The sequence below is a fragment of the Microcebus murinus genome, chromosome 9, assembly GCF_040939455.1.
Source record: "Microcebus murinus isolate Inina chromosome 9, M.murinus_Inina_mat1.0, whole genome shotgun sequence".
Classification (NCBI taxonomy): Eukaryota; Metazoa; Chordata; class Mammalia; order Primates; family Cheirogaleidae; genus Microcebus; species Microcebus murinus.
The window spans coordinates 43,510,146-43,532,203 of NC_134112.1; the positions used below are offsets into that span (position 1 = coordinate 43,510,146).

At 40.0% G+C, this 22,058-nt stretch overlaps 1 protein-coding gene across 3 annotated transcripts in view; it reads left to right on the forward strand.

Annotated features, from left to right (window-relative positions):
- Positions 1-22,058, forward strand: part of SLC25A13 (solute carrier family 25 member 13) — a 166,112-nt gene that overhangs the window by 50,085 nt on the left and 93,969 nt on the right. For 2 of the 3 annotated variants that reach the window (XM_012757119.2, XM_076006430.1), the window contains exon 4: positions 12,832-12,947. The exons of the other annotated variant lie outside the window; for it this stretch is intronic. In XM_012757119.2, the coding sequence (XP_012612573.1) occupies positions 12,832-12,947 (116 nt within the window). The remainder of the gene's footprint in view (positions 1-12,831; positions 12,948-22,058) is intronic. 3 annotated transcript variants of the gene reach the window in all.

Consider the following 22,058-nt stretch of genomic DNA (forward strand, 5'->3'; position numbering starts at 1 on the left):
TGACCTCAACTGAGTCTCCCATCTTAGCCTCCCAGAGTGCTAGGATTACAGGTGTGAGCCACTATGCCTGGCCAAGATTAGGGTCTTATTATATAGGTTCTTCCATGGAGTAAAATAAAATGTAAGCGTAAGTGTAACAGGCTCAGTCATAATAAATTCTTTAGGATATTTTAATAAAAATATACATTTATGAGTGACCTGCATTGATAGGTCAATTCATTGTATTTTGTTGTGAGTTTTTGTATAACAAAACATAATTAAAAATGAAAAAAAAATTTTCTTTATTAGATCTTGTGCCATTTCTTAAGCAAGCAAATTATGTGTATATAGTAAAATCTTAGTCTGTATTGGGAGTAGAGGTGGAAATAGCATTCTGTTTGTTGTGGATTTGGGATAAAATCTAGAAACACTACTAATCAGAATATTATAAGCAGAGATCTTTTTTTTTTTAATTTTAGAGATGGGGTCTCGGTATGTTGTCCAGGCTGGTCTGAAACTCCTGGCCTCAAGCAGTCCTCCTACCTCAGTCTCCTGAGTAGCTTAGACTATAGGTGCACACCATTGCACCAGGTTTTAGAAATCATTTTTTATTTTAATTCTTATTAATAAGGCTTAGGCTACTTTACCTAGTCATTACAGTGTATATAGTTTTAATTTTTTAAAAATTTTATTTGAAATCATAGATTGTCTTAAGTAATCAGTCATTCAGAATGTGAATTGTCATGGAGGCATCAGAGATGTGACTGAAAGTCTCTCTTGATCTCAAAATATCTTGAAAATGTTTTGCTTAAAGATTTATGTATCCTTGTTTTCAATTTATTTCTAATGATTTGCCTCATAGAAACATTCATTCAAAACAGAATGCTGAGAATCCAGGTGTGGTAGCTCACGTCTAAAATCCCAGCTACTGGGGAGGCTGAGGTGGGAGGATTGCTTGAGCCCAGGAGATCCAGACCAGACTGGGCAGTATAGTGAGACCCAATCTCAATTAAAAAACAAAACCTAGTGCTGAAATCAAAATGAGATATACAGTTAGTATTAAATAATTTTTGCCCTGCCAACTGCCTCTCAGCTCCCAAACTAAACATGTGATTGAGGTTTCTCTCACCATTTCAAACAGATGAATACTTTTAGAGCAGTGGGGGTAGGAGCATGGCACCCAAGCCCTAAGTCACACCATTTTGTGTGGCTATTTCTTCCTTATTTTGGGTTAGGAAACAGGTGTAGGATAATGAAAAAAAAATACCACTTCATCATCACGGTAGTTTTGGAGATCTTTCTTCATAACCAGGAACTCAATTAGTCTTGGTAGAGCTTTCTCTTTATTCTTAAGTTGACCGTGGACAGCTTGGGTGCTGTCTCCTGAACCCCTATCAGTTCCCCTGCCCCCACTTCCAGGATTTTGGAGCCTTCCTTTCTCCTGTTCTAGGAGAGGTGAGAAAATATATTGGAGTAGTTGTGCCATTTGATGATTTATTTTCTTTTTACATGTACCCTTTAAAATTAACCTGGAAAATTTGGAGGCTCTTTGTGATGCAGACAGTAGAGAAAACATCGTAATTGCTTGTAGGCTGAGTTTAGGTTTATATGGAAGCTTGATGTGTCTCAGAAGCATCATAATTCCGTGGTTTGGGAGTGGTAATCGGATTGGGAAGGCTGTGTGGGAACAGGGGCTCTAACTGTTGAGAATGTTTGTAGAGAAAGCACATTGCTTTTCTTAGACACGGTTGCTTGTTTGAGGTGGGGAGACTGGGCTCGCGAAGTGTCTGGGATAGCTGCAACTGTCAATGCAGGCATTGCTCTAGAATACCCTGTAGAAACCGTTCATTGCCATATCTAAGCTATATAATATTTCATTAAATGTTAAACATGTAAAATATTTTAACCATGTGAGATAACTATGTAAGCTGATGGCTATGTTGACTAGCTTGATTGTGCTAATCATTTCACCATATACATACATAACAAAACATCAAGTTGTACACCATAAATATATGCAGTTTTTGTCAATTACATATCAGTACAGCTAGAAAAAAATTTTGATAATATGCGATGTATCCCTACTTTCTATTTGTTACTATGTACCTTGATTTTTAAGCACCATGTCCTTGAAATTCATTTTGTTACTGAGTTTGTGTGCATTCTCCTCCATCTCCTCTTTAGAAAAGAGGGTAAAACAATCTTCAGTCCGAGATGCAGTTGATGGAATTATTTTACAACATTGAGGAAATTTTAAAAACCTAATCTTTCTTTGCTTACATTGAATATTATGACTACAATTTTAGGAAGTGTTATTCCTGAAACTTGATCTGAGTTCTTTATGTTATCAGAAATTCTACAAATTCAATTTGGAATCAACATGTGGGCACTTTTTTTTTCTTTTTTATGGTCTTACATACAGAAAATCATAATTTATTTTAAGCTTATTATAAATGATGGAGCACTTGTTTACATGGGTAAAATGACTCTATCTAAGTAGTATATTGAAGTTCATGTTAATGTTTGCTATTTAATGACACCTAATGATATTCAATGAAGGGTTATGCTAAACCGGAGAGAAAATGTGTTACCCAGGCAACTGCCTCTGGCAGACTAGAGATTCAGGCATATGGCTCTATAGTACACATTATTTCAGCATCTTTAAGCATAAAGAGCCACACATGTAATTGACTGTGAAAAATTACTGCTCAGTTACTGTATTGTATGGTCATAATAGAAGTAAATGAATACGTCATTGTTGTTGGAACAAGTCTGTTGGGAATCACTTGTAGACTCTACTATTTAAGAAGCAAAAATACAATAAGAAGAAAATAGCTGGTTTAATTAACATGTAAAAATTGGGTTAATTTGAATTCAGCTGGCACAGCAGATATTAATGTTGGCTGGGGTTTTTTTTTGTGTGTGTGTGTGATATTCTGGCTCAAGCCTGTGTACTTTTATTTTCTCTTGCCCACACCATGAATAATTTTATTTCTTAAAATGATAAGGCTATTTCAGTCATTTAATTTTTGCTTTGCCAAGGGCTTATATTACAATCGCATCAAGAGAAGTTTTTGTGTATATCCAAAATGTAAGAATTATAATTGAATGAAAGAAAATGCTAAAATGTTCCTGAGTAATTGAATAGTTTACTGCTTATTTTTATATGTACTTTTTTTTTTTTTTTAACAGAGTGACTGGGAACTTTTCAATGGCAGGTGCAAGAAAATAGCACATTTGCTCTTGTCACTTTTTGTGTGTGCATAGGGACCTTTTATTTGTTTTAGAATATCGTTTTAATCATTATCACCTTGCTTCAGAGATGCAGAAAAACCCATTGAGAAAGGCATTGTGTTCCAATTAAAAAATCATTTAACTCAATCAATTTCTGCCATTTAAAAATGTTATTTGAGCCAAGAACAAATATAGATAATATGGGTATCTGCTAAAAGTATATGTGAGAAAATTCTCTTCTTCAGGCTGTGCCTTGGCTTAGGTCTCTTGAGTGGAGGGCACTTTGGGGGCTTTTCAGTTTTAAACCAAGGGAGTGATCAGACTGGAAACTGTAGTCAGACAAGCAAAAGGTTTGGCTTTCTCTGGGTGCCCAGTGGGAGCCCAGCACACAGGATAGCACTCTGTCTTTGGGTGCATTTAAAGTAACTGGTTATCCAGTGGTAATCTGGGTAAACTGACCTGCTACTTTATACAGAGAGTTAGGCCAGTGTATGCTAACTGACAGATCCGTACACCTGCTGGCTTTTCAGTTACTCATTTCTTATTTGTGGTTTATCTCCCTATTATCCTTCTCCATTTGCCATTTGCCTTCCAACCTTAAAGGAAAGATGTAGGAAACTTCGATTTTTTAAAATCTGTTTTGTTTGCATAAATCCATTTTCCAACATGGTTTACAGTTACTTTTCTCTTTTTCCCCAATGGTCTTTCTTTAGCCATTTTGATTTTTTCCCCCCTTTAAAGGCACTAGCCAATTTGAAATGAATTGTTTATTTATTTATTTAGTTTTTGGCTTAGTACACCTTTCCTTTTTGGAAAAAAAAAAAGTCTTTGGATAGATCTCAAAATACTCATGATATAATTAAAATACAGAATATTTGTGGTGTATGTTTTTAAATTCAGTATTGGTAGTTATTCAAAATAGAAACAATGTAATATGATAAGGTAGCTTTTTGGTTTTTTAAATGACATCTACTAGTATTTAAGAAATAAAGGATATTTATCTAAGAGACTTGTGGAGGTAAAGAATATGATTTGTCTCTAGTTTTAAAAAGCTTGTAGTAAAAAATAATAATAATAAAAAAGTTTGTAGTGGTTCTTTTCCTTAATACAATATCATTCTTGTGGGGATTGGCCACAATTAGAGCTTTTTTTACGATTCGAAGGTTAAAAGGTGGGAGATTGAGGGAGGTGACAAGGGCAGGGGGACAGATTTTTTGGATCTCATTGGGCAGTAGTTATTTAGTAGGGAGGGAAAGAAGAAATCGGGAATAAGAGGATGTGAAGGTAGAAGACATTTTCTAGTGTTAATTAAATTAACTACGTCATAGCTGAGGAGAACTAGAAAAGGGATTAATTGTACCTGTTAAATGTACTTGATTCATCTGATAAGGAGGGGAATATTGGAAAGATAAGAATGTTCCCTATAAATTGCCCCGGTTGGCATAGGCAGCCTTGGATGGCCCAGGTACCAGTCGGAGTGAGCTGCAGGGTGTTGGGCTGCCAGGTAGGGCTGGCAACATGGACAGATCACTTATCGAGGTAAGCTCACAAGTATGGGAGCCTATATATTTGTCTTCTTTTGCCAATATGGAGGCAGCGATATACATATTCACAGAGGTGGTATTTATAGGCCAAATTCCTGATAACAATACAGTAAAATTGCTAATAAAAGTCTTTAATAGGTTTTTAAAGCCAGGCAGTAGCCTGCTTGTTTGAACACTATTCAATCTGCCAGATTTCATTGGAGCCAATGAATTTAAATAGGCCCTTGGCAAACACTGCAGTTAGATTTGAAGCGCAGAATAGAGTAGAGCTGAAGAGCCCTGCTGGCTTCAGAACAGATGCACTCCAGGGAATGCCAGGGCCCTTGTGGGAGCCAAGGATGGGCGTGTGGAATAACTCCCTATTACGAATAACTCCCTATTACCTAACATGGAAGAAAACAGGATTTTAGTGAGGCATCTGTGAGAGCACCTTTTATGGGACCGGAAAGGAAGTCTGCTCCAACTTGTCTAACACGGTTGTTCAACCACCTAGGCGAAGGTCAGACTGGAACTCAGGCTTCTTTGTACCTTATTCCTGTTGGATTTTAGAATGTAAGATCCGGTAATAACTCATTGTCCCTCTTTAGAGCAGGTTAGAAACAACTGCGATCAATTTGCATAATCGCGGCTGCGAATCTTCGTTTGTATGCTGGCTGACCATCAACTGGCATATTAAATAAAAATCTTTATTTATGAGCTCCCTGGTCATCTGCCTGACGGGTAGTTTTCATATCCTCAGTGACCTCAGGGCCTCCGAGTCTGCTTCTGACTGCCATAGCCCCTGCTGCCACAGGCCACCGGGCGTCCTCTTTTTGGGGGGACGGGGGTTCACCAGCTCCTGGGCTTTAAAAACTATTTGCTGTGACTTTTAGAACAGGCCCCTCCAGTCCCAACATTATTGCCTAGAAAACGTATCCTGGATTCGACCTCTTCACGGTTCTCCTGGTACAGTCCCATCCCAGCCTGCCGCTGCCACTTCTGCCTGGGCTCGCTGCTTTGCCCTGTGGTCCCCACTTCATGGTGTCCTGAGCGTTTTTCATAACCTTTCTCACTCTGAGGGGGGTCATGTCACGCCCCTGCATGAAACCCTCCAACAACGCTGATTTCCATGTGGTCTAGGAATAAAATCCATGCACCGTGTGTCCCAAACATGCCTCCATCCTCATCCCCCTCCCCTTCCCCTGCCTTCTCTCCTCCCCAGCCACATGGCATCTCCCTGGGATCTCCGTGGAACTTGCCGTGACACTTGCATCTCCGTGAGACTTACCAAGGTGGCCTGCTTTGGGCCTTTGCACTGAGGGCTCTTTTGCTCTGATTCCCTTTCTCCAGCTCTTCCCAGGCTGCTGCCTTTTTATCATCCAGATCTCAGAGCCTCCTCCCCAAGGCTTCCTCTGACCACCTTCAGCAAAGCAGCCCCATCTCCCATCCGCTACTCTCACGTGGTTGATTCTCAAGCCTGGCTGCATAGTACAATCACTTGGGAGGTTTAAAAAAAACACACAAATGAGCGTCAGTTCTCCTCAGACCAATAAAATACAATCCCTGGGGCTGAGAAACACTACTAATGCATTCCTCTATTTTATCCTACACAGCGGTTATCCGATTCTGGAATTATCTTTATATGTGTGTTCATTGCCTCTCCCTTCCCCCATTGTAGTTCTTCGAGGACACGGATTCTGTCCATGTCACCGTATCTTTAGTGCCCAGGGCATGGCCTGGCATACGGTAGGTGCAGGGTACGGATTTGCTTGGTTGCCTGAAGAATGTGTGTTTGCAGGGCAAATAGGAGGGAAACAGAAGAGCTGTAAAAGCTAAAAGATATTAAAATCATGGAGACCAAGGCTCTTTTGATAAACTGGTGATCACAAGAGAGTCTAGTTCTGGGTTTTTGTTTTTTTTTTTTAATACCCACAGGTCTTGAACTCGGGTGGTCTGATGGTTAGAACCGTATCTTTGGAGTTAGATTTTACTTTTATCTCTGTCATTAACCCTGGACAATTGCTTGGCTTCTGTTGTAACACACTGAGGAGGGTTATAAGGAGAAATTATTTTTGTGAAGCACCCTTGTGGTTAGGAACCTTGAGTGAAAGTGGTAATTGGATTTGGATATGGTACATTGTCTGCAGCCAAACTTCCTGCAGTATGAATAGACCAGATCCTTATGTGCAGTTGCTTGAACCTTCAGACCACAGAGTTGGCTTGGGGATAGGAGCCTGGTGGGAGATGAAAGGGACCACATGGGGTCTGAGCCACTGCTGAGTGAGAATAGGCAACAGCAGGGAGGGAGGGGCTGGAGGCTACCCTCCTCTTTAACCAGAAGTTAACTGTCTTTTGTTTCTGTTTTCAATTGTGCCTCTATCCCCAACCCTGTGTTCCCCTCCCATCCCCACCTCTTACTCAACCCCTCTGTCACTATGCAAGTTTAGGTCCTTGCTATTTTGTTTCATATGAATTTTTAGAGATATCCACTGCTAATATTTTGGTGTGCAGTCCTTCTAATTTTGCATGTGTATAAAACATTATTTTTGTCCAATTTTAGCAAAATGGAATAGTTTTCTACATACCTTTATGTAAATGATTTTTTACTTAATACCATGGATTTGTTTATAACAGTTTTTAGTGGTTAAACAGTATCCTATATGTGAATGTTCCTTTATGTAATCAGTCACATATTGTTTATTGAGGTTGTTTTCACTTTTCTCACTACTGCCAACAATGCTGCATGAACATCCCTATATAATAGTTTGCACACATTCATTAATTATTTTTTACAATAAACTCCTAGAAGTGGGATTGTGGCATGTTGAGGAGTTAGAGGTATCTTTGAGATGCTTGCGGTGTTGTCAGACTGTCCTCCCGAGATGCAACACTTCTCCCCAACTCTAGTCTCTCCTCCTTCTAGCTCATTTAGCACTCCTTTGCCAGATTAAATGTTCTGAAGGACAAATTGATCATGTCATTAAAAATTTCAAACCTGGGCCCTCGTGATCAGAACGTAAGCACCATGTCTTCCATTGCATTTGTTTTCTAGCACATCTGCACTGCTTGGGGCTCTTCATCTGTGTTCTTCCTTCCTTGGCTCCTGGCTTATACCTCTGCCCCTCTGGACCACCAGTTCTGGGGAGCAGAGATTGCCAATGCTTTTTATCTGTAGTACTCCCAGCACCGGTCTCTGCCCGGCACACGGAGTAAGCACTGAAGCTAGACTGCAGCTGCAGTGGGTGGGGCCTCCTTCCCCAGCCCCTTCTTTGTTGGTCACACCTTCACTCTACTGCAAGACTGATGTCCTGTGTTCCCTTGGTTCCATCTTCCCTCTTTACCAAGACTGATCCCATGTTCACTGATCACATCTTTCTTCTGATGACATGTTCCTAATTTCAGTAAGACTTTTCCCATTTTCCTCCTTTCTCTCAATATGACAATAATCTTTCCCTCCTCTAAATTCATTGAGTAATTTATCTCTAGTTCTCTTATGTTACATTTCCATTTTTCCATAATATCATTATTTTCAGTCTGTATTCTCTATTATATTTTAAGTATCTCTAGGCTCAGAGCTGTCCCTTGCAAAGTTGAGGATAGGGCAGGGATAGGCAGGACTTAAAGTTATGCCATGATGAAGAAGCACCATCACCGTTTTGGTGTATATTCTTCTAGTATCTTTCTCTCTAGGTGATAGATATGTAATCTTTACGTTGTTGTAAGCATACCATACAGATGTAATCCACTTTTAAGCCCTTTCATCTTTGGCTCAGTATTTTATAGTAGTGTGCAGTCTTTTGGCTGTTTTGCCTGGACTTTGAAGGTGTTATACAGTTGCCGCCGTCATAAATGGCTTCCTGAAGCTCAGCAGCTCTAGCGGTTTATAAAACAAACATGACTTACTTGAAAAAAATCTCTAGTAGCATCAGAACAATGAAATAGAATAGTTAGAAACTGAATGTCCCCTAATCTCTGAGCAGTGGAGGCCCATGAAAACATGACTTCTGTATTTGCTTGTGTGTTAGCTGAGCCATGTTGTATTAGTTCACGCAGGTGTTTGCTGGTGCAAAATGCCACTCCTTAGATCTAGTCACAGAGTTAACCAGAGCTGTGTGATTGGTTTTAAAGGGCATCTAATATTGTCAAAGAAGTTTTGGAAGTTAGGAGTGGAAAAGGAACTAAGTGAGCTCACCAGCCAGGTCTGAACTTGATTAAGCTTGTATTCTTTGTTGTAACTTCTGTTAATACCCATTAAATCTGTAAAGCAAGACTGAAGCACTGTTTATACAAAAATATTTATAAACGTCTTTAGATATCATGCTGTAAATGAATATAGTACTATATAATTATTCTGATAGCCTTCTAGTCAGATTATCTCAAAAATCCAAAATGATCTAGGTGAACAGTAATACATTATGATTTCATGGTTCGTCTGTCTACCTCCTACAGAGATGTGTAATACTTGTATCTAACAGGATTACCAAATTACATACTTTTTAGTATCAGTAACATGCCCCAAATACCAGAGTATTTATTGGCCAGTCATGGTTATGCAACATTGGCATTGCCGGGCAAGGATGTCTTCATACGCATCTATATGTAGACTCCAGGTCGCTCATAACTGTTTTATGAGCGGTAAGATACTCTTTTTATTAAATTTAAACCTTTCTTTATTCAGACCATGAAACAAAAAATGTCCCTTTTCTCGATAACACATGATGTGATTCTCTTTTAACTAACCTAATGTCTGTGCAGGGGTAATTAGGTAAATACAGTTGTTTTCTGTATCAACAAAAGTGCCAGCAAGCTACTCTGGTGAACAGCTCAGGTGGCTGTAGGTTGTGGGTTCCTGCTCAGCGGGGTGAGAGGATATGAGGAGCTGTGGTGACAGGGAGCAGGTGATCAGAAACACATTTGTCTTCTTCCCTGCTTCAGAAGTCTAGAGTGGTGGCCCTAAGGGTGAGTTCCTCAAGGTCTGCCTTTATTAGAGCATTTCTTAAGAGGAAAATGAAATATCCCTAAATGAAAATACTCATGGGCAGTTTCATTCACAGGTTTATGTAACTTTTCTTCAAAAACTCCCAGATCTGTGCTTCCAATCTTGGCCTCCATATTAGTTTCCTTAGGTTGCTGTAACAAAGTACTGTGCCAACTCTGGGGGGCTTAAGAAACAGAAACTTACTGTCCCAAGTTCTGGAGGCTAGAAGTCCAAGATGAAGGTGTAGGCAGCGTCGTCTCTCTCTGAGGGCCGTGAGGCAGAATCTGTTCCGTGCCTCTTGCCGACCTCCTGGAGCGTTGCTGGCAATGGTGGTTGTTCCTTGGCTTGCAGAAGCATCCTCCTGCTCTCTCCCTTCATCTTTGTGTGGTTTTCTCCGCATGTGCATGTCTGTGTCCACATATTTCTCTTGTATAAAGACCCGAGTCATTGGATTAGGTGCCTGCCCTACTTCAGGGTGACTGCATCTTAGCTAGTGACATTTCAACCACCCTATTTCTAAATAAAGTCACATTCTGAGGTACAGGGGGTTGGGGTAGGGGGCACAGTTCAGCCCATGCTGGCTTCTCTCCTGAGTTCCACTCAGTCTCTTTTATCTTCCACCTGGGAACCATTTCCATATCCCGCTGGTACCTCAGATTTAACATCGAGTGGATCACATTCTCCCACAATTCCCTTCTCTCCATTTCCCCCCTCCTTTTTTATTTTCTTTTTTCTTCTTTCTCTTTGGTGGTGGTATCATCGTCCCTTACACTGATCCAAGTTGGAAGTCTTGGCAGCCTTCTGGCCTCTTTCTTTGCCCTCAGCCAGCAACATCCAGTGCTGACCACGTTTTGTCATGTCTGCCTCAACCATATTCCTCTAGCCTTTCATTGGTTTTCATTCCTACGGCTCTGGCTCTGCTATAGACCCCTGTGATGCCTAGCTATCACTCTGTCCCCCACACCTCACCTCTCCCTTAAATTCATCTTCCACACCAGTTCTTTTTCTAAAACAAAGATTTGAACCTGACATTTATTAATCCAAAACCTTGAGAGACATCTCACTGCCTGCAGGGGAAAAAAAAAAAAAATCAAGATTCTGTTGCTCCGCCTTTGAGTTCCGCCACAGGTGGCTGACATCCAGCCCACACCAGTGCCTGCTCTTCATGAACTGCTGATCAGTGACTCCTGCATCCTCCAGCCACGGCACGCCCATTTTCTGTGTTTTACTTTGTTTTGCCATTTCCCCAGTGTACGGTGTCCCTCTACCCTTCCTTCCTCTATGCATCTTCCCACTCCGGTTGGAATTCTTCCCAGGCCAAATGGACACCAGGACACCTGGTTTTTAGGCCAAAATGCCGGAAGCCAATTGTCTCACCTTACCCAAATCACTAATTTTTTCTAGCTTCAGTTTCCTCAAAAGTAAAATGAGGAGATTGAAAGAGGATGATCTCCCAAGGTCTTTTCAACTTGGAAATTTGTTCTTCAGATGCCACGCCTCCATGAAGCTGTCCCCAGGCAGCTGTCTGGGCAGAATAAATTATTCCTCCCTTTGTGCCCCTAGTGTGTTATTTTTTCTTTCACTTTTGACACTCAGCTCTTGCGTTCTAGAGGTTATGTATGTGCATGACCGCCTCCCCATCCCTCCAGTGGGTAGTGAGCGCCTTTGAGTTCAGCCAGGAACAGCTGATTCATGTTTGCTTCCCTCCCATCCACACCTTGCCCTGGTTTTGCTTAGACACAGGTTCTCCATGAGAGAGACTGCAGTGTCCCCAGCAAGTACTGTCCTGCTGAAACACGCGCTGAGCTTGGATAGTCCCAGGCCTTCAGAAGGACCTGTGTTTAGATGGTGAATGATACAGAGATATCGTATTTGTACTTCTCCCTGGCAATATCATAATCCATTGACTTTCTGGGAAATAGCTACATTAACTTTGTAACACATTGTATAAAAATGTGTTCTCTTTAAGATGTTTAGAAGTGACTCAGTGTTCTGTAAAACATATGAAAAACATTCCTATTTTCTTCCTCTCTCCCTGTCCTCCAGAGACTTGGACTATCTTAATGTATCATTGAAATATTTGGACTTTTAAAATACAAAACAGTGGTAAAAAGACATTTCTAGGAAAGCTTTTATGGACCCGAACATCTTTGGCCTGTCGTTTTCTTCCAAAAGCGTAGATTTGATCACAGTGTGACCTCCCTCAGAAGCTCTCAGTTACTCTTTTTCTCTAGAGAAGGGTGACCAGGCCCTTTTCTTGCCGTGAGGCCATCTCTGGCCCTGTATTTCTAATCTCATTTCACAGTGTTCTCTTTATACCCTCCACTGCCAGACACAATCAGTTATCATCATTTACCTCGTGCACCGCTTGGCTTTCTACACCTGCCCTTCTGCCTGCAGTGTCTTCCTGTCTACACCCATTGCTGCATACTTGAATTTTACTCATTTTTAAAGGCCCGGCTCAAATTCCATTTCTGCCACAATTCCGCCTTTGATTTTTACCAGAGTTCTGCTATGATTGTATTAGTCCTTGTCTCAAGATTTGTCCGTCCTGTATACTGCGATTTCTAGACTAAAGCTATCTGCCTGACCAGACTAGAAGTTCCTTGGAGTCACATTTCATGTCTAATTTATCTGTAGTTTCCCCTGTAACATCCCTAGTTCAATTCACATGTGGTCAGTAGATGTCAGTAATGAATGAATACCTGTGAACCATTTTTACATGGTGTGTAAAGTTATTAACGAATAACAAAGCTGTTCTATTTTACTGTTGTGCGATCACGTTAGTCTAAAGTATCTAAACTTTAATTATAGAACCCAACGACATGCCTGAAGGAAGATTGAAACATACATGATGTTGGATAAAAGTTACATTTGAGATTATAATGCATTTACTATGTCACCATATGGTCAAACTGTCTTGTCTTTTAGATTCTGCAGATTGTGATTTCAGTCTACTATGTATAAAAGGAAATGCTTAGAGCTTATAAATGTTTCTAGGTTTGAATTTTATGTTTTGGCAGTGACATCTTATTTGTTCCCTCAGTGTATGTTTGTATACGCTTTTATTTCCCACAAGCTACTGACTTTATGCTTTGTGCTTGTTTTGTGTTGCAGATTAATATCCTTTCAAGAATTTGTAGCATTTGAATCTGTCCTGTGTGCCCCAGATGCTTTGTTTATGGTAGCCTTTCAGCTGTTTGACAAAGCTGGCAAAGGAGAAGTTACTTTTGGTAAGGAGTGTGATTGTGTGCACATCTGTGTAAGTGTGGACTTGTGTGAGCATTTTTTTTCCCCAGGAATGAAATGAAGTGTATGGAAATGCTTTTAAGAAGCTAGCATATCCCTTTTTCAAAAGATAACTTCAGTGTTTTGGGGCTCCAGTCAGGTCTTCCCAGTTGAGAAAACACATTTCTGGCTGATTAGTTTCGATACTGTAGTTTAGTTTTAAGGTGGGGGAGAATGTGGCATGACTCCTCACAGAGACATAGAATGTGAGAGCCTTACGAGACTTTTCTTCCTTCCGTTCACCATCAGAAGGGTTGTCCGGTGATACTGCAGATTGACGAGGTTAATACACTGCCTAGGAACAGAGTTACTCATGCACCCAGTACAACTTGTCCTCGTGGAATCCTTGGTGACCAGAGGCACCGCAAATGATGGTGGCACAGAATGGCATCTGCAAGACCTTGTTCTTCTGAGCAGCATGCACACACACACACATGCGTGCACACACACACAGACACGTGCACACGCACATAGCCACACACTGCTGTCGGCAGTGCCTGCTCTGCTGCTGCCTTCTTTATTTTGAAAGGCAGAAACATCTTCACGGGGATTAGCTACAAAGCTCCAGAAAACCCCAAAGTCTTTTAAGTACTTAGAAGAAAGGGAAGACCAGGAAGTGGTGGGGCGGTGGTAAGTTCTTTTTAGAAAATAAACTGGATGCAGAAGACAGATTTGACAGTACCACGTTTCCCCTGGACTGCGTGGTGTCCAGCATGTGTTGTCTGTGCATGTGAACCTGCGATGACGGCATTGCCCATGAAGAATTTTGGAGCCCTTTGGGCATGTGGGTTATGCTTTCATGGGAGATGGCCAATGTGCCCATTTTGAATGTCTTTATTCACAGTTTCAAATTCATTAAAAACCTTTGAGGCATGTCTTGTTTGATGTGTTGTGGGAAATATACAGACATGGGAAAAATATAGATGGTATAAGAGAAATAGGTTCTGGAATCAGAGATTTAGCACCTTTCAACTCTGCCACTTTAGTCTCTCAGCCAAGTTAATTATCCTCCCAAGTCCTCATTTTCTTTATCAAAAAATGAAGATAATAACCACCAAAAGTAGAAATTTACTGTCCCAACCTTCCCCTTTCCCTCATTCCTTCATGCTCATTTGACATGACAGAGTTATTTAAGGTTAGATCATCTTGGGCAAAGGCAAACAATTATATACTTGCCTGGGTTTGTTTCTAGAAGCTTAGATGCTTTTCACGAGCACTTCGTGAGTATTATTTAATATTTAAAATCCTTAGGGCAGCTTTATTTCCTTTTCTATCACCTAATTCCTCTTAGCACCACTGCAACCACAACTTTTCAAAGGAACACCAGTTTTATAAAAGATATTAAAATCTTCCTGTAATAAGTGAGCAGCTAGTTGATGGTGGCATTGACTTACCACCAGAAGCCAGTTTGATCACAGTGTTGTGATAGCATTTCCTTGGGATGAACAAAGAAATGCCTGTGAAGGCCGATGTGGTCAGCATAGGTGTGTTCTCTCTTGTCTTCCTACTTTCCCCAGCAAGTCTGAATGGAGAGCTGGGTTGGAGATGGTAGCAGTGAGGAATGGGCTGCAGATGTTTCCCTTGACTTCCGATCAGTCGTTCTTTAATGGGTGTGAAGTGGCAGGGATGTGGGTGACCAAGCCTCACCTGGTAGAGGAACGAAACAAGAGCCTTTAACAGTGTAGGTGGAGGTTTCTGTGTGTTAGTGTGATTAAAAGAAAAGGACAAAAGAAGTAGGATGCAGGAAACAAGTCATCTGAATTGTAGACAGTACGGTGACGTGGGTATTGTTTCTGCTGCTTACTAGCTGTTTATTGATGGATAAGTCATTTCAACCTTCTGAGCTTTGTTTTCCTCATCTGTAAAATCAGAGTAATACCTACCTATGTCAGGATTAAAAGATCTACTGCATATAAAGACACTGTCGGGAAAACAAAAGCCTTTATAAAAATACTACTACTAAAATAGATAGCGTAAGAGGAGAAAGGATATTCTTTTTTTCTTTTTTCTTTTTCTGGGAAGCTCTTTATTTTTAATTTGCACTTTAACCACCAACCCATTAGCCAGTAATTTACTTACCATCTGCTGTATATCGAACAATGTCCCATCTCTCAAGGCATAAGAGATGGGAAGCCCCAATTCCAAGGAGCCAATATTCTGGTTATGTCATCAGTTCATAATGACCATTTTAGAAGAATGTACAATCCCTCCCACAGTTCATTTACTCTAGGGCATGCCTGTCTCACAAAATAATAATTTGTTGTATGTGTGTCCTGCATGCATTTATGATGAGCCACTAAGATCCTCATCATAAAATGTAGCCTGGGTTTTCTGAGCCATTAATCCCCATGTATCATTAAACTATAAGAGAAATGCATAGTATTATGATACCTAAATGAACATTAGTTTACAAATCAATACCTGACTTGTAACTTTTTTCATAGGATCAGGTAGAGTCATCAAATGTAGGTGGCATGGGTATCATCAGTCTTTTGCCCAAGTAAACAAAATCATACATGGGATGCAGCAGCTTAAGGAGTGTTTTGATAACAGGTACCTTTAAAAGAAGCTAGCAATAAGTGTGTTTTCCAGGGAACTCATCATGGAGTTGAAGACATCAAAACAAACAAACAAACTGCAATTGGACCAAAAAAGAGGACTTAACCTAGTTAGTCCTGACCTCATAAACCCAAAATATTTGGAAAATGAAAATCACATTTATAACCTGGCTGGCTGCCCATATGAAGCTGTTAGAGTTATGTGCAAATGGCCACCTTACCTCTAATTACTTCTTTAGCTCATTGTAAATCCTTCACCAAGGAATGACCATTTAGTATTTCAGAAGCTTGTCCACCTCAATGTGCATCTGTGGGAGGAGTAAACATGGAGTTGTGAGAGAGGTAGGGGGCTCCTTTTTCACTTCCCAGATTGGCTCAGTCCATTTTGGTGATCCTGGGGTGAGCATTGTTTCCACACTATGTGGAGGTTCACCTGGGGCCTTCCCATGGGTTGCAGGCAAGACTGGACAGTGTGGCACCTCAGATCCGCCACCAGCCTTGCCTTTTATCCAGAGTGAGAGCAGTTACACTCTTTATCTGTTTACCTAGTGGGTTTCCCCTTAAGAGTGTGTTGGAAGCAGGGCTTCTGTGACTAAGTTCAGTATGCACCAGTGTTTGTCAACAAGCTGGTGGTGGCCACGCTCCTACCAACACCGATGCTGAATATACACTAAACAAAAATCAGATGGCACGAGGGGCAGGTAATCAAGTGTCACATTTCAGTGAAACCTTGTCCTGTGTTCTCTAGGGCCTTGTTTATATTTACCATATTTTCTTGTCTGGATCACTCTGTGTTTGCTGCAATGAAAAGATCTTGATTAGGCCAATTTTGTTCCTTTGGTGTTTAGTTCCTTATATTCTCCTATTTTGAGGGCAAGCTTATCTCCAGTATTCTTGTTTTCACCGTGTGTTCTTATTTTAATTCCCAGTGTTTATAAGTAATAAGTTTTTTGAGATATCAATAGATACACGACAGGATGTTGGTGAGTAGTGAATTCTAGTTAATAATTTGTGATTATGTGTGGAGAAGAGAATTGTTCTAAATGTTTTCATTTGCATTTTTAGCCTATCTAATATGACAGTGATTTTTTTTTTACTCTTAATTTTTAAAGTATACTTTGAAGTACAGCATACATGCAGAAGAATGCACAAATTGTAAGTATTCATCACAGCGTAAATACCTGTTTATGACAATCCAGATCAGAAAGAGAATGGCAGCAGCAATCCAGGGGTCTCTTCCCAGTTACTGGTGCCCAGTCCCAGTGGTAACAACTGACCTTCATCACCATCAGTTGGTTTTGCCCGTTTTTAGACTTAATACAAGTGGAACTATACAGAATGGACTCTTTTGGTCTGGCTTCTTCAACATGTTATTTTTGAGATTCATCTATGTTGTGTATAGTTTTACTTTATTCTTTTTCTTTGCTCTATGGTATTTCATTTTGTGGCTCTATTTTCATTTACCCCTTCTATACTGTTGATAGACATTTGGGGCATTTCCAGTTTCAGCTACTGCAAATAATGTTCTTTCTACATTGTTTTATATATCTCTTTGGAGGGGAGTATGTGTGTGTAGGCATTTCTACGAGCAGTACTGCCCAGTCATAGAGAATGTGTGTATTTAGCTTCAGCAGATCTTGCCAAACTGTTTTTCAGAGTGTTAGTACCTATTAACAGTCCACACCATCAGTGTATGAGAGTTCCATTTTTAAAAATTTTTATCATTTCTTATCTTTGCCAACACTTATTATTACCAGTCATTTAGTGATATCTCACTGTGTGGCTTTAGTTTGCTATTCCCCAATTACTAATGGGTTGTGCAGCTTTTTTTCATACTTATTGGCCATTTGACTATCTTCAATTGCGTGCCTGTTTTCTGGATACAAGGCCTTTCTAGGTTACACATTTCACAGGTACCTTTACTCTGTGACTTGCACTTTTACTCATTTAGTGAAATCTTAAGTAACATAAATTCCTAATTTTAATGTAGTACAAATTATCAGCATTTTCTTTTGTAGGTAGTTCTTTATGTGTCCTGTTTAAGAAATCTTTATCCCCAATTCAGAAAGATATTCTCCTGTTAAGGAAATTTGTTTTCCTTTCAAGTTTAATTTTAGTCTTTCTAGAATTTTTGTATATATTTTTGCATGGTATTAGATGTGTAAACATCCTGCTGGGATTTTGAGTGTTAGTGCATTGAGTATGTGTAGTATCTCTCTCTATATCAATATGTATGCATGAATTTCTTACTCCCCCTAAGTGTTTTAAAGTATTTAAATAAAAGCTTATTTAGTAACAAACATTAATGTGCCTGCCTCGCCAATATTTGGAAATTTTGAGTTGGTGAAGAAATAGGAATGGAACATATCCATAAATTTTGGAATAGGAATGGAACATATCCATGTTGTCATCTAACAATGCAAGTACACTCCTGCCATTCTGCAGAAAGGACCACTGCTAGTAGGGACCAGAGCTAAGTACCCTAGAAGGAGGGTGGTAGGAACGTGAGCTGAATTTTAGAGCTGAGATGATGAATAGGCATTCCATTTTTTAAGTTCATGAATATTTAATAGATTTATGTCACCAGATATTGATGTTATAGATGGAAAGAAATTTCAGAATCCTGTGATTTGGAATGTTACTGATGTTGTCAAACCTTGGTTACCATAGTGGGAGGGAGGGGTGTGCAAATCATGTTGAAGGCAAGTAGAGTAAGAAAAGGGAAGAGAACATATATGTGTTGATTGTCTAGTCATCTAACCAAGGGAAAGAAATAATACAGTGCCATTATATTAATTATAGATCTCCATGCTTATTATGTGAGGAGATTATAAAGATTTTAATTTATAAAATTTAAGGCCTTGTCTCTTTAAAACTTACATGTTTTAAGTATCAGCAGAGTTTTTTATTTTTCCTTTTTTTAAAGTGTTAACTGTTTTGCTAGATCACGGGTGGCAAACTTTTTCTGTAAAAGGCCAGATAGTAAATGTTTTGGTGCAGTCACTATGGAAAACAGTTGGAGGTTCCAACAAAACATTAAAAATAGGAAGACCATATGACCAGCAATCCCACTTCTGGGTATTTATCCAAAAGAACTGAAATCAGGATCTCAAAGAGATACTAACTCTCTTGTTCGTTGTAGCATTATTTACATTAGCTAAAATGTAGAAACAACTAAATGTCCATGGATGGATGAACAGATAAAGAAAATATATATACATATAGTGAAATATCCTTCAGCCATAAAATGGGAAACCCTGCCATGTGCGACAACATGAATGAACCTTGAGGACATCATGCTGAGCAAAATAAACCAGTCACAGAAAGACAAATACTGTATGATTCCAATTATATAAGGTATCTAAAATAGGCAAATTCATAGAATCAATGAGTGGTGGCTGCCACAGGCCAAGGGAGGGGGAATAGGGAGTTATTAATACTAATCAACAAGCATGACATTTCAGTTAAGCAAGGTAAAAAAGTTCTAGAGACTGCTGTACAACATTATACTATAGTTAACAATACTGTTATGTACACCTGGAATCTATTTAAAGGATAGATCTCATCTGAAGTGTTCTTACCACAATAAAAAAATTGTTTTGGAAGAGGTGAGAGAATTGGTTGTGTGTGTGTATGTGTGTGTGTGTGTGTATAAGATATATGAGGTAGAGGAGGGGAGAGACTATTCCAGGCAGAGAAAATGGCCATTGCCTAGATTCTAAGGATAGAATGTGTTTAGTACATTTTAGGGAAAAGAGAGTAAATAATAATAATAAAAAAAAACATGTAAGTGTTAGGATATATTATCTACAATGTAAAGCAGGGCAAGTGAGTAGAAGGGATGGAGACTATCTGAGCAGACCTAGCAGGGCGGCTGAAAGTGTGTAAATACTGAACTGGAATGATGTGGGCTGTGTGTTCCTGGAAGGGATGGAGCCAGGGGTATCTGGAGGTGACAGCCACTAGGGGAGTGCGGCAACATTCTGGGCAGGGAGCACTGCAGTCTGGCCCTCCTGGACTGGAGTCATCTCTGGACCCCAACAAGGCCATTCCTGAGAGTGCATCTGTATGACTTGGCTCCTGATTGGCTATGGGGTCAGAGAGGTCACAGGAAAGGAAGAAGGACCAGGTAGTAGCTACTGGTCTTGTTCTGCTCCCATGACATGTAGTTTTACATGAGAGAAGAAGAGTAACTGTCATTTGTATCTTTAAGTTTATTGATCACTTACTATATACCAACCTCTGGGCTAAGCACTTTATGTATGATTTCTTATTTAATCCTTATAACTTAGGAGGTCTGTACTATTTTAATATGAGGAAATAGGCATGGGGAGGTTAAGTAACTTGGCCACCGTCCATGGGGTTGCTTGTGGCAGAGCCAGGAGAGCAGCCTGCTTTTGGCTGGCTGTCATGCACTGTGCCACACTGCCTCCCTCTGGTGGTGTTCACACCCATGCTTGTGGGGTGAGTCCTTCATAGTCTAGATAGGTGTCAATTAGCCCATTGTGGTCTCAGTCTATACCAGACATTAGGAGGATTTAATATTTTTTTTTTTACAAAGAAGTAAAGATCAATAATTAAATGCATTAGTTAAGATTTTGTTTCACCGTGGCAGAAAGTAATTATCAGGAAGAGAATGTACCTAGATTAGTGTTCTCAGTATACATGGCAGGTTTGCCTTGGTTACAGTTATGTCTGGGTAACTTGTTGAAATGCACATGACGTGGGCTTTGCCCAGAAAAGCTTTATCTTTTTATTTTTGAAATTTTCCCCTCTTTTTTCCTGGCCACTAAACCACCAGGGAAGGAAAGCTTTATCTTTCGACATGAACAGAGTTCTGAGAGGAAGGGAGAATCAGAGGGTTGTGAAGAGGGATGGGGAGGTGGTCTTTGTGCAGGTTGAGGGTAGAGGGGATCCACATTAGAAGAGACCCATGATTGAGGGGTGCAGCTTAAGAGACATGGGCACTTGGGGGAGTGGTTGCCATTTCATGGAGCACCAACTGCAGGGCTCCTGAGCAAGGTTTTTTATTTCATATAAGAGCAATTGGGAGTCACCACAGGTTCTTTGGAGGACAGGGACAGGATCAAGATGATGCTTGGAAGAGATGACTTTTGAATCCATAGAATGGGGCAAAGCCAGAGACACATGTGCCTGTGGTCAATGTTGAGGCTTCCCAGAATCCTTGTGAAGCAGGCAGGTGAGCATCTGATTTTGCGAGTGGAAGAGCTGAAAGCTGAAATTTGAAAGGACTCACCTGGCATCTGAACAGGTTGATGCACACACTGTCATTTTATCATGCTTCTTATTTAAATCCAGTAGGGGAGCAAAGCATTTCCATTGTGGGTTTTCAGGAAGAGTGTGTGTGTGGGTGTGTTTAATGAAACTGTTGATCTGAAATGTTTGGCACACACACCAGTGATCAGTCTTACAATGCCTATTTAAGACATTAACCCCTCCTACTTATTGATATTTCTTCACCTACTGTAGCTGCAATAGATGACATTAATAGCCTAGCTCAATTGTAATGGGGGGCTTGAATCCTGCTTCTGTCTAATGAAAGTCACAATGGGGCCCCTTGAAAATTCAAAGTATGTTCTATACCATACCACCTTCTTAGGTTAAAATCTAAAATTTTTATTTGGATAATGCTATTACATGATTTTCTCTTCTTGGACTTTACTTTTTTTATTATAGTGAACAAAATTTCATGAAATACGTTTTAGGTCCAATTTTAAAGTTATTCTTGGTATTATATATGAATGCAGCCCAATTTCATTATCCAAGTGTTGGTGATAGTGATGGTATGTGTTGTGGGGAGTCTGCAGTTTTTAATTGAACTTTAAAGATAGGGCTCACAACTGTTTGCCTAGATAAGTATCAGAGAGTCCATAATGGCTACAGTTATTTGTAGTATTTTGTCTGAATGAGCATTTTTTTCCTGGGGAAAGATTATAGAGTTTTAGCAAATCTCAAAGGGATTGGTGATCTGCCAAAGACAAAAACTGCTTTTTATAGAGAGGAGCATCTGAACTAGAAGACATATTAATATGAGATTTTACCAGCATAGCTGTTAAAAATATCAATTGTAGAATAGTTTATGTATCACTTGAAAACATAGTGACTATCAAGTTTCTGGATGCCTTTTGATTTTGGATATATGAAGAAGTGAAATGTATCAGACAATCCATGTATAGTGCAATAGACAGACTGGAAAAGACATTTTTCTGTAACTGAAATAAATGTAGAGTAACTAAGGAATTATAGGAAATACAAAAAGAGCTCTTTGGCTGGCTGGCTAGTAGGGACTCGGGAAGGGAACTGGTTCTGATTTTCATAAAGTCCAGAATAGAAGAAACCAGTCTGCACCCCGTGTTGCGTTGGGAGGCCTCAGCCGGCTTGCTGCTGCGGCACTGCCAGTTGGCTCGGAGTCCAGAAGAAACTAGTCCAGTCTTGCCCTTCATTGGAAACTACAGTAGCCTTTTGTCTTTTCATCTT